At 37.1% G+C, this 13,475-nt stretch overlaps 1 protein-coding gene across 3 annotated transcripts; it reads left to right on the plus strand.

Moving 5' to 3' along the window:
• Positions 1-385: 385 nt before the first annotated feature.
• On the plus strand, positions 386-12,953 carry TRMT10B (tRNA methyltransferase 10B). 3 transcript variants are annotated; one of them, XM_039344840.1, is made up of 9 exons: positions 386-509; positions 1,083-1,285; positions 2,582-2,690; positions 3,506-3,630; positions 6,006-6,158; positions 6,595-6,673; positions 11,274-11,341; positions 11,610-11,733; positions 12,362-12,953. In XM_039344840.1, exons 2-9 carry the CDS (start codon positions 1,109-1,111, stop codon positions 12,463-12,465), a joined length of 939 nt encoding a protein of 312 aa, XP_039200774.1. In that variant the 5' UTR covers positions 386-509; positions 1,083-1,108; the 3' UTR covers positions 12,466-12,953. The 3 variants fall into 3 exon arrangements, with proteins under 3 accessions (XP_039200774.1, XP_039200776.1, XP_039200775.1); XM_039344842.1 differs by having other exon boundaries at positions 11,634-11,733; XM_039344841.1 differs by having other exon boundaries at positions 428-509; positions 1,086-1,285.
• The last annotated feature ends 522 nt before the right edge of the window (positions 12,954-13,475 follow it).

Below are 13,475 nucleotides of genomic sequence, written 5' to 3' on the forward strand. Positions count from 1 at the left end.
GTGGTTAATATATTTCTGCTCCTCCCTTTCTAGGATATAGGTAAGGTATTTAACATAAGCATGGTTGATGCATACATGAAATGGCAATCAAATCACAGAAAGACCGCCTGATGTCCAACGACTCTAAGCGACTTATAATTAAAAAGTTTTTTTAAAAAAATCAAAAGATAAAAAGAAATCAAGAGTGGCCCGAAAAACAATAAATTTGAGAATAGGTTTCAGAATTGAAAAGACTATTTTTGCTTTTCATAAAGAAATCTAACTCAGGATGACATTTCAGAACGGATGGCCAGCGAATCAAATTTAAGCTCCGCCCCCGTCGTCTCCAAATCAAAGAAACGCACCCTCCCATCCGCCCAATCTTGAACCTCTCCCGTCGCCCATAATGAAAACTACAATCCCCAGAATGCAGCTCGTTCCCGGTAGAGGGAAGTCTCGTTGGATGATGCCTTATAGGTGAAGGAAATCAACTAGCGTGAAGCTAATTTTTCGTAATGAATCAAAGGGAGGTGAGTAACTGACGTTTGGTCTGAACAATAATTCATGACTATTAAATTACTTAAGCATTTTGGCTGTTGCGTATTCATAAAAGTTATAAAGCATATTTTGCTTATCTTGTTCTGGATCACACACTGATTTTATTTGTGCAATGTTACTTAAAAAACAAGTAGAAAAGATCCCTTTAAGACGTTATATGGCAGGAGGAATTGCATGCTTCAGAAATTCTTACACAATTGCCAGCGTTTGAATTCGAATATGGCTTCTTTTACGTATCTGGAATTGGCAATGCAGAATTCTTAGCTTTCCGTGCTACTAAAAAGCACCTGTTAAGGCTGGTTCACACACTTTTCCATTTTCTGTATAAAGGATGAATACTCAGTGTGAATTATGCCCTTATTTCAATATTGGATTGCTATAACATGCTCATTTGGGGCTCTTTTGAAAACTAGCCAGAATCTGCAGTCAGTACAGAAGGAAACTATCCTGTTTTAGGATGAGAGCAGCTCCAGTAGCTGGCTAGTTATCTGACAATTAAATTCTATGGTCCAGCATCTAACATAATTTTTTCTATGTTTTCACAGCAGTTTGGACAAAAGAAAAAAAACCAATGACTAATCCTGAGAAGAAAGTTGAGAAAAGTATTTGTGGAGATCATTTTGATCAACAGCAAAACTATGGAGATGGAGATGAGGAAAATTTCTGGGGCACATTTGAGCTTCTGGAAATTGATGGGAATGATGAAAGATCCAGTGAACAGGTGACAGGAAATGAGAATTGGTGTTCGGTAAGTAAAGTGGCCTTCAGCCATTCATGTCAAAAGTAAATTGGGGTGATTTTAATGTGGTTTTATGTTGTGAATCTCAGTGTTTCACAGAGATCATATTTTACATTGAAGAAGGGCCTGAAAGTCTTGTTAACAATGGCTTTGTTTAAAGGCATACTTGTAGATATGTAAGGTAGGTACTTATACATTGTGAATGAATACTCCTTTTATCTCTTCCTTCCCAGTTTGTAGACAGCAAAAAAGCTCAAGCATTTCACTTAGTTCACTTTTCCTTAAACTTATATGTTTTGAAATAGCTCATTATTGCTCTTTAGCTAAAAGATATCAATACAAATGAAGAAAATGTGAAATTACCATAACCATTTAAGCAATATAAAACACATTCAATCAAGAATCAAAACAGATTTGCTCCCAAATGTCTGGGCCAATGGAAAGTTTTTAAGCTGGTGCCAAAAAATGTCATGTTGACAACAGCTGAGCCTTTCCCTGTACCAGTGTCCTAAAGATCCTTTAATAATAAGAATAAAACTGGAGCACCACTTGAACACCGTTGACAAAATCACAATCGCTCAATTGCAAAAAGGCAGATTTATTTGGAACAGTTTATATCCTGCGATGATACCTTTAACAACAAGACAAGACTCAATAGATTTGGATAAAAATGCCAAATCCAATCTAAACATCTGGCTCACTATGAAACCAATCATCATCATAATAATAAGCAGGTCCTTGGGAAAACCTAAATTGATGGATAAAAATGCCAAAACCAATCTAAATATCTGGCTGACTATCAGCCAATCATAGTAATACAAATGTTGCTATAAAAATACTTATACAGCAGAACTTTCCTGGATTTCCACAAAGGTCCTTTATGCATTTAGAAAGGCAAGCAGTGTGCTAAAATTCCATTTACATACAACATCTGCTATTGATTGGAAGCACTAAGCAAATAATACTGTACTCCCAACATTTTTAGTGGCAGAAAAAATATTTCATAACTATTCTGCCACTTATTAGCAGTTATCTGGGAAAAAATACAGCACATAATTATGTATTCCTTTCTGTCTGTGTAAAATAGCTGCAATTTATAATAGTTTCTATGTGTGAGAGATAGAAAAAGAAAGGAGAGATAGCTACTGTGTATACTTGCATTAGATGGACATATGCAAAAGTTTAATCAATTGAACATACATATATCCAAATGCATATGCACCTCTAATATCAAGTTCTGATAAGAAAATCTTTGCAAATAGCTTCTTTTCTGCCTAATATGTATGATTATTATTTTTTATAAAGAGGAATGTTCTAAGGAAACAACGGCATTGGGAGAAGATTGTTTCTGCAAAGAAGGATAAAAGAAAATGTGAAAGAGAACGACGTAAAGCGAAACATGCTGAACAAAAAGGTACAAGAAACACAGAATAATTTCTGTCTCCGTCTTCTATAGAAAATAGTTTGCTCTCTGTACTCTAAAGTTTCACGGAACTTTACTTAGGTTTTCTGTGAGGAGATCCATAATGGCAGACAGGTCTTCTGAAAGGCTTCTCTACTCAACTAATATTTTGTAATTGTCAGACCCTCAAACTACATATTCATTTCATTTTTGTTTTCAGGTACTGCCATTCTGTCTTTCACTCTTTGGTGAGGGGGAAGCTCTGTGGGCTTTGGGATGCATTTCCTTTACTTTGTTCTGTCACCTTTGATGCATTTCTCTGGGTGTGAAAGGGAGGAGGAATGTGCCTAGGGCCATCGGTCTTTACTCGGCTGGGAAGAGACAAAATGAAATGCCTGAGAACTGCAGCTTTATCACTCTGGTTCCCATAACAACTTCACACCTGTGGATTGGCTGAAATCATACTGAACCATTGGGCACTGGGGAGGGGTTTGAAGTGAGAGTTTTAATGTAACATTTTGTAGGGGAATTCTTCAGATCTTGCCTTGCTCTTCTGCTATCACTGTCTCTCAATAAAAGTTCCTTTTGAAACAATGGCTTTCTTGGGAGTGCTAGCTAAAGCAGGACTTTACAGTAATGTTCACCTGGAAGGAAGTGTAGGGCAGGCTAAGCAACATTTTTTTCTAGAGGGATTTTGATTTATAGGCACTGAAGTGCCTTTCAAAGAAATTATTGCTACTGTGAAAAATCATGACTTATGCCTCACCTGTTTGCTTAACATTGTTCAATAGTGAGCAACTGGATCATTTGTTTTTTCTTCATTTCAGGCACTGCTCCTCAACTTAGTAAGCGAGATTTAAAAGCCATTGCAAAAGATCGTCTTCTAGAGGCCAAGGCTACAGGGCCTCAGCTGTGTATTGATATGAGCTTGACCAGTCACATGACTAACAAGGTAGCTTTATATTTTTGCTCTTTTTTAAAAAAAACATGGAATTTTAATTTTCAGGACTGCTGAGTATGCCTCTGCTCTTCAGTACCTATTTTACAACATTTTGAAGAGGATGCTGTCATGGCTTCGATAGATGAAACCCATCAAAAGAACTTCAAGGCAAGAATTCTTCCTCAAAGAACATTTTATTCAGGAAACAAAGTATCAGCACTATATAGTTGAACCCAAAACTAGATTCCCTTCCTCCAGATATTAAGTAACAGAATGCAAGTCCCATCCCACAAAGCAGTCATAAATCACATTCTCCAATTAGTCAGGAGCCAGGCTCTCTTCCCAGCTCCTCAGCCCACCAAAACATTATCAGTTTGTGTCCTTGAGTTTCCCACTGAGCTGCATTGTTGTTATGGCTAGCTGAGCTCAAGCATTTACCCCATCCCCCCTTCAATATCTAATTTCTAAACAGAAGAAAAAGCATGTTAAAAGCAAAATAAAAATGGCTGCAATTTCCATCAGTTGTCAGAGCAGGAACATCCAGTATTACAGTGTTGACAGATGCATTCAGTTGTATTATTTGCCGTATTGATTGAAGAATTAGAAAAATTAGAAATGTGGAAGTGAACATTTGATTTTGCCTCCTGAAAACAATAGAAAGCTTCATGCACATTTAAGCCCAGACTGGAATGTAACTTGTTAGTTCTAGAAGTGCAGTTCAACCTCTGCAGCATGCATGGAGAAGAAAATGGTTGAATGAAGGATGTCGGATTGTGTGAGAGATTTTATACCTTGATTGTAGTTATAAGGCTAAGTACTCTTGAACCGAGCAAATATTGAGATTGGCAGGATTTTAAGCACATTTTGTACGATTTACCTCTTGGAATAGTTGATGGAGAAAACTTTGCTTAAGGGCCACTGAAAGGCAATAGATGGAAGGAGTGCTCTTTATTAAATTTAACGAGGATAATGTTGCCAGATCAAAATGTGTATTACAATTACATATGGCAGAGCATGAAGTCCAGTGTTTTGAGATGCTCATAAACGGGGTCTTGGTTCCTTTGAGTCAATTTTGACTCCTGGCGACTGCAGTTTTCTTGGCAAGGTTTCAGAAATGCTTCGTTCTTGCCTTCTACCTAAAGCTGAGAGAGAGTGACTGGCCTAAGGTCAAACAGCTACTTTTGTGCTCAAGGTGAGACTAGAACTTACAGTCTCCTGGTTTATAGCTTGGTATCTAAACAGTACACCAAATTGGCTCTCTAAACAGCTAATGCTCAGTAGGAAATTTAGAGCAGTTACATCAGCCTGAAATAAAACTGCCAAGTTCTTGGATTCATAAGCTTTGCTCATGACCTTCCATGACTCTTGTTTGACTTTAAGTTATTAAGTACGTTAATATAAATTGGGATGTGGAAACTTAACAATTAAAGATGCAAATGTGATGTTGATCTACATTTCCAAATTCTCATATAGAATTTGATATTTTATGGAGAGCTCACAGTTTGACAGAGAATTATTCTGCCTTGTTAGAAAGAAGTTTATAGTCCTGCTGTTAAAAAAATGGATTCCAAACATATGTTCCCAGTATGAATTGTCTTTACCGTATGCAAAATGAGAAGATGAGGCAATATGTCCTATATCAGGGGAGTCAAACTCAACTTCATTAAGGGCCGCATCAGCATTGCGGTTGCCCTCAGGGGCCGGGTGGGTGTGGCCTACTGGGTGGGCGTGGACAGAGTGGGTGTGGCCTACTGGGTGTGGCCAGCTCTACATAGTTCACGTCAAGAGTGCCTGTGGGGGCCTGGGCAGGAGTGGGACAGATCTGAGGGTCTTTGGCAGAAGGGGGTGGGACCAGGGCAAGTGTCAAGGCATGGTCCACTGGAGGAGCCTCACTGTTCCTCTCAGGCCATGCGGAAGGGGGGGCTTATGGAGCTAAGACTGAATGCGTTTCAGCATAGATGGCCACCACAAAATTGTACATTGGCTCCTGGCTGGCCTGGGCCAGGGCCAAGGCAGGGAGGGCCGTTCCGTCACTGTTTCCAGGATGGCTTCACGGGCTACATGAAACCACTTCGCAGGCTGCATCTGGCCCCCGGGCCTTGTGTTTGACATGTCTGTCCTATATGGTCAAGCTTTAAGAATATGTTAAAGAATTAGCCTAGTTCTATATGAATCTGTTTTTTTTTCCTTTAGCTTTAGTTCACTTTAATTATTATTAAATATTATTTGCTTCTTTGTTATCTAAATGCTTTATTCTTTAATCTTGTGCATTATATTTTGATTGGTATATTTCACTGAAAACAACAAAAAGCTCTGAATAATACTGGAGCTTTTTGAAGAACATCTAAAACAAAAAAACTCACTGAGGCTTTTTCCTGTTCTTCAAGGAAATAAGTCGGCTTGCGGCACAGATTAGGCGGCTTTATGGGTCCAACAAGAAAGCTCAGAAGCCCTTTTGGCTCCATCTCACAGGGATTGTGAAAAACAGTCCTATTTATGAAGCATGCTTGAGAATGAATGATGGATTTGCCAATTATCTGGTAAGTATATCTCCCCTCTTCCCCTCTGTTTTTTCTCTCTCCAAGTGATAACACTGAAGGAAAATAGTTCTTTCTCAAGTTGCTCTTATCAATAGAAGGTAAAACACGTAGAATCGGTAGCTTTGCCTTCCTTTCCCATAATATTCTGTATGATTAACTTGGTTACTTTCCAGAGTTGCAGTCCCAACATAACTAGACACAGAATAGTTGCTTTTAAGAAGTCCTGTAGATTAGTATCTTCAGTAGACTTGTAAAATATTATTAGGTTTAAATTGGGCTAAAATGCTGTTTTGATTTAAAATCTGTTTTTCAGTAGAATAGTAATGGATAGTCAGAATGACCTGTATTTCCAAAATTGCACACACATTCCTGCACAAGTGTTCTTTCGAAAAAGATTTTCTGAAATTCCATTTATGTATATTGCATTCTTTTTCAGATGGATGTGACTGCAGAAAGCTATCTTGACCTATTTCCTTTGGACATGATTGTATATCTCACACCAGATTCTGATAATGGTATATTGCAGCTTTGGGGCTGTTTAAAGTTTGTTGTTCTTATTTTAAATAAGTGATAATTGGATTTTGGGTTTCTTAATGTAGGTTTCAAATCAGCTTGGTTAAACTTATTTCCACGTATCTGACATCCTCCTCATGAGCTGTCAGCTAATGCCATATAGCCTAGCATTCAGCTGGGACAAACAGCCTTATATGCCAAACTGAACAACAGTTATGTGAACTCAGTCCTTAGTAAAAATAGCAGTAAGTAGGGTAACTACTTAGCCCAACCTGATCTAGGCTTGTGGTTTTTGCTGATGCACTTCCTCTTTTTCTAAATACTATGACTGGGAACCAAACATTAATTTGTCTTGATTGGTGGAGTGAGAGGTTGCAGTTACAAGGTTTTTGCAGCCCTGCTGAAATAATGCAGCACTGGAGTCTTACTAATACTTAAAAATTAACATCAGATAACATAAAAGGAACTATAAAATAAGAAAAAGTACTATAAAATGAATCTTAAGTAAAATGTAAACCTGTACAGTAATGCAGTATATATAGTTATAAATTGTACTTTAAAATCTAACAATACATTTCCAAAGATGAGTGGAGCAAGTATGAACATATTGCTCATATAGATCAGAAGTCAGCTGTTTGTACATATTCACAGCTGCTGTGCAAAACTTTGCTATATTATTTATACTAAGGCTTTTGTTATCTAATAGAAAGGAAATAATATAAGATTCTTCAGACTGGTCTCTGGGGTGTAACAACAAAGGAAAATGGAATCTTCTTGTTAATAGGAATGTATGGATGGATTCATGGAACCATCACCACAAGGGCAGGTCCGATTAGCTATAGGAACTTTTATTAAATCTCCCATATAAAAATGCTAAAGGCCAACTATTGTCTGAAGAAAATCCTTTGTTGAAATGGGGAAGACAGTGAGTCAGCATAATTAGCTGACATCCATCTAGGGTGGTTAAACTGTAATGGGATAAATTTTGAATGAGGTCTCTCTCATTCTAATATTTGCTATCTAAGAGCTTTTGTTTGATATCTCTCAGCCACCATAAATTTGAGGAAATTTGGAAATTGAGAAATTTTCTAAAAATTGCTAGAGTCCAAAACAACTGGAATTTATTGGCTAAAAGTAATGGGATCCACCCAACTGGAAAATGAATAACAAGGCTGTTTCCTTAATCCTCATCTGTCCAGCTTTTAGCCTTAGAATTACATTGAATACACATTTTAGAGCTTGAAGCACTGCTCTAATAGGCTTAGTTTGTACTATTTCCTCAACAATCAGCCTATAATTTGGATAACAATGTAATGGAGATATATAAGCAACTGAGCCAAGTATTGTAAAGATGAGTTCTTTTGTGTGAAAAAAATAGAAGAGCTGAAGAATCTCTTTGAGCCCATAAGTATACAGATTTGATATGTACATTCCATGATCCTGAGTCTTGAAGGACTACATCTGGATATTTAAAAACCTTCACTTGCTACTGTCCTGTTACCCAGTGAAACTACCTACCGTAAATGTTTTAGGAAAGATCATTTTAGATAGTTTTCGACTTACAAGCATAATTGAGCCAAGAATTAGGGTTACATGTCATGATAGTTGTTGAATGAACATTGTGGTTGCTAAGTGAACCCATTATACCCAATGGGCATTTTTGCTGGAAACCAGAAGTAAACACCATTTTCCACAAAAAACATTGCGAGTTGCGGACGCTGCAAACGTTGCCAGTTGCCAAGTGCTGAAAATGTGATCCTGGGATCTGGAAGGACAGGAGGCTGTCAAAACCAGGTTGTAAGTAGCTCTATGGAGGTCTGACATAACTTCTAACAGTCACTAAATGACCAGTTTTAAGTCGAGGAATTACCTGTATGTTAGTCTTCTAGAAATGTATTCTAAGGTGATTTTCCTTGCAATAGTACATCAAAGTATTAAGTGAACATCTGAGGCCATTTGGAACCCTTGAAATAATCATCTCCATAAAAAATAAAAGAGGGTCATTTATGTTTGCTAGTCTAGAGAGCTGAAAATTTGGATCTGAAAATTCCTTTGCCTATAAATTCATGTATAAGTTGAACAAGGAGGCAGCTATGATAAATTAATAGGCCTTGCGAGTAACTTCAAGTTCCTAATTCTAGAATATTTATAAAATGTCTGGATTAGGAACAATAACTGAATCTAAAATACCAAATCTACTAAATCTTCCCTACTGAAGAAGTCTCAAAATTGAATGAAATGTTGATTTAAAATCACTAAAGGCTGCTTAAAGACAAGCTACAGACCTTCTACCATATTCAAAAATATCATAAAATAGGGACTAATATGGAATATAACCTTTAGAGTAAAAATAGAGCTGATACCAACAATTAGGGGGGTAAATCTCAAAATAGAACAATCTATAATATTAAACAGGTGGTAGTTTAGTTTGATGCACTTTAGCCCAGAAATACTCTTACTGGAGATAAGAGAAAATGATAGTATAAGCGGTATCTATAAATAACATTGTTCCTTTCATATCCAGTACTCAAGTACCAGCACTTAATGTTTTATTTACCCAAAATAACATCACCAGCTAAATGCAAGCTTGCTGAGAGCACCGCAAGCTTTGGAAAACAGCAAAGTTCGCAGACAAATAAAACATAATTAAGAATAATTTTTTTAATGAGGAAGGAGAATTCTTCAAAAGAGTCCAGTGAGTAAGCTTATTGGAGTTGGGAAAGAGAAAAAAAAACCCTTCACAAAACAGACAAGGAGAAATTGGGATCAGATAGAAATGATTATTAGAGTTCTTCTGTATTGTATATTGTGTAAATTTTGCTAGGCATAATTTTAATATGTTTGAGCACACCTGGACACCAAGGCAGTGACTAACACTATTGGCAGCAGTTCTATTTCAGTCTTTTTGATTTTAGTTGTGTTTTTTTAAGACTGCTATACAATTCAGAGAATTAAGGTAGAATAACCTATTATTCAATGACTCTGTTCTCAGTGCATGCTTAATTGGCTCAAGGAGAGTTAATGTATTGTAGCAACACAGAGAAGAATCAACTACCCTACCCCTGTCTCCCCGAGTTAAATTTGCCTCAGAACTGACCCAACTAATTCCACCAAGTCAGTTGTGTTATAGAACACCTAAGTCCCATATTTTGACCCATTTTGTGCAAGTATTCAAAGAACAGAGCCTTTCCATTACAGAATTGCCTACCAAGTTTAGCCATACAGTATAGAACATTTGGCTTGCCTGGGCTACATTGAGTGAAGAAGAATTGTCTATATATACTATAGTTGATATATATAAATCACATAATATTTAAAGGTTATAATCTTGTGGGGCTGCATGATTAGCTGCCCAATGCCAGTTAGGCTGCTGGTTGGACATGCCTACTGTAGAAGAAAGCTCCCTCATTCTGATTGGATGAAAAAGGAAATGGGAAAAGGGTTAATAGCGTGAAACCTTGCTGGAACAGTAATGGGGCAGATGCTTCTGCAATCTATGGCATTTCTTGGAGAAAGTGAAGAGATTCTCAATTCCCCAAATTGTGATTTTTGAGCTAATTAATAGGACTGTGTGCTGCCAAAGTCATCAGTGACAGAGCAGTTAATGCCTTATTGCAGGGGTGTCAAACTGCCGGCCCATGGGCCGGTTACACGATGCAGAGGCTGTGCCCACCCCAGCTGCAGCAATGCAAAAAAAGTCACAACACATCACGTGATGCAGTGAGTTTGACACCTGTGCCTTATTGGGTTAAACATACTATGAGAAGAGATTAATGAAGTTTTCACCCATACTCTTAACATACCACATTTTTTAAAAAAATCAATCTGTATTATTGTTCTCCACTTCCTAGCATATGATTAGAAAGTTAAAAACATAAAACCTGAAACACATGACACCCAGGTAGCACACATATTCCCTGCAACAATCCCCTAAAATTGGGTTCACCTAGCTTCCTAGCTCAGTGTCTAGGGAAAGCTAAGCTTTTATCATTGGGCTTTGGGCCTTCTGAATTTTGGGATAAGGAGGGGTAAATTATTCCACTGGCAGACACAGCAACAGCAACAGAAGTTAAGCCTCCGAGATACCAGTAGATGTTATTGTTTAATTGAATGAACTTAGAACATGTCTGTCAGGTTTCATGGAATTGGCAGAAATAAATATAGATAGGCAGTCCTGCAAGTAGGTCCAGTCTTGTACTATGAAGATCTTGTAGGTGACCAACAGCACCTTGAACTGTACCCAAAAACATACTGGGAGCTACTGCAATTCAAAGTTGTGGTGCTACAAGAGCTTACTCAGGAGATGGTATTATATGAGTTTACTGCACCTGTTAATTACCAGAGCTACATTCTGAACCAGCTACAGTTTTTGACTAACTTTCAAAGGTAGCCCCATGTAGAGTGACAGTGTATATTTTGAATGTTCATAATAGTGTTATACCTTTACTGCCAGTTCTGATGTTCTCTGTATTTCTTTGCCTTTACTACTGGCTCCTAAAAGTGTGATGGATAGGCAAAACATAACAAGATTATGAAGATGATATTGATATAATGCAATCTGCCTTTATTATTATTTATTTATTTGTGTTCTTCTCATTTTAGTTCTTGAGGAAGTTGATCTACAAAAAGTACATATTTTGGGAGGGCTGGTGGATGAAAGCATTCAAAAGGTAAGTATATTGCACATATTATAATGATATTCTTGCAGAAATAGTTGTGTGGTATTTTAGTGGTGAACTGCAGGAACTTAACTCTTATCACATATTATTTTCCAGTGAGCAATTAGCTAATATGATTAAAATAGAGCTTCTGTGTTTGGAGGATAGGCATCATAAGCTTTTTAAAGAATCTAATAGCCAGATGTAGTTCATTTAAAAAAATGTCCAAAGAATCATTTCCTCCCTTCCCTTTTTTAGTGTATATAATTTGTTTTTGTAGAAACTCACTTTCCAAATTGCACAGGAAAGACATCTGCAGACAGCACGATTGCCTATTCAAGAGTACATGGTAAAGAACGTCAATGCAAAAAATTACCACTCAACAACCTTGGCCATCAACCAAGGTAAGTAATGCACACACCTGTTGACAGAATTCTCTGCCATCTATTTGCAGGCATTGTATTACCACCAGCTTTCCTATACAATTTATAGCTGGAATTAGCTGTTGCAAATTAACTCCTGATAACTTGCATGGATGGTGTTGGTCCATTTTTTTTAAAAATTACGCCTTTCTGACAATTCTTGTACAGTTGATTGGTGCACACTGGAATTCGGACTCTTGACAGTTCTCTACAGAATTGTTTTTCACTTTTGTTTATTGTACTTTTTAGGGCACAAAATGTCATATCATATGATGAACTATTCAAGAAATTGCTCCTCTTTAGGTTTAATTAGATATAGTCCTAACATAGGGGAGCTGTCTTATGAGATACTGTATGGGCAAATGGGCATTAAACAGTAGAGCCCTACCTGGAGCAAATAGGAGAGAGCCTTGAATGTAAAGAGTCATGCTGTATTAAAGACCACAAATCTTGCATACTCATTAATATATTTAAATTATTGTTGGAAAATAAGAGTCTAAAAAATACAGAGGATGGCTACTGTTTCTATAGAAGCTCTGTTATGCCATGATTGGATTCTATCCTTGTGATTTCATGACATTTTTATAATTATCCAATACATTTCTTTTAGTGTTTGATGCCTTATCAACTTTCTGTGATACCAAGAATTGGGAAGAGGCACTTAAAGTTGCAGTTTCTCCTGGAAAGGGATACATCTTCAAAGACACAAAGTGACAAAAGGATTCAGGATACTAATATGAGAAAACAAGATTTGGTCTGTTTTTGGTAACCACAACAGTCTCCTTTACCCAGTTGTATTCCAGATAATTTTGGACTACAATGATTACAATTTCCAGCTGTAAATTATGGGAGTTTGACTCCAACAGTACTGTATATAGACATGTGGGGAGAGTAAACAAGTCATTGATCTTCATTTCTGCTTACTGTACTTCTTGGGGAAAAGACTGGGTCTCTCATTGCTTATTCTTGGTGAATCTATTAGAAGGGTTAAAATATTGTTTGTTTTACATTACAATTAATTGCCCTTACTACTGATACGCTCTTTTTAAAAAACATGACATTTATGCTGGGAATTTTTGCTGAAAACAATCAACGAGTCTTTCATAATTAAATGAATGGGTAGCTTTTCCTGCACTCATAGGCAAGGGAGCTGGGGTTATGTCAATTTTTTAAAAAATAAATGCTTTATTCCTCTAATATCAGATTAAATCTCCTTGCCACCATTATTTACCCTTCCAAGCATAGTGGAGTTGACTAATTGTGTTATTACGGATGTTTTAAAATTGAGGATAGGAATGTTATAAAAGGCTCTAGAGTGCTAGTCTACAGAGGCACTCAGAACCAAGGCTACTATAGTAGAGCTTACTTCCTGCTAATTAACTAAATACAGAAGACCTTATGTATTTATTTATCGGATAAACAGATACAGCACTTCCATTTTCAGTGAGTACAAAATTTCAGCAATTGGGTGGAAAATACTGTTCAAAAGTTGTGTTCTGTTTTAAAGGGGAGCATCCCTTTAAAATAGAAAATAAAAGCAACTGGGTGAAGAAAAGCTGTTACCACCTGTAATAGACTGAAAACAACCCTGGGAGGAGGAAGGGCCATTATGTAGGCATCAGCACTTCTTCATGGTTTCCCAAGGTTATTCTCACATCCTATTATACCACTGCACTGCCTGTGATGCTTCACTGCCTATGACCCTTGGCATCTCAGACAAATTG

Source organism: Crotalus tigris, unplaced genomic scaffold (assembly GCF_016545835.1).
Source record: "Crotalus tigris isolate CLP2741 ecotype Arizona unplaced genomic scaffold, ASM1654583v1 scf7180000017939.2460400, whole genome shotgun sequence".
Taxonomy (NCBI): Eukaryota; Metazoa; Chordata; class Lepidosauria; order Squamata; family Viperidae; genus Crotalus; species Crotalus tigris.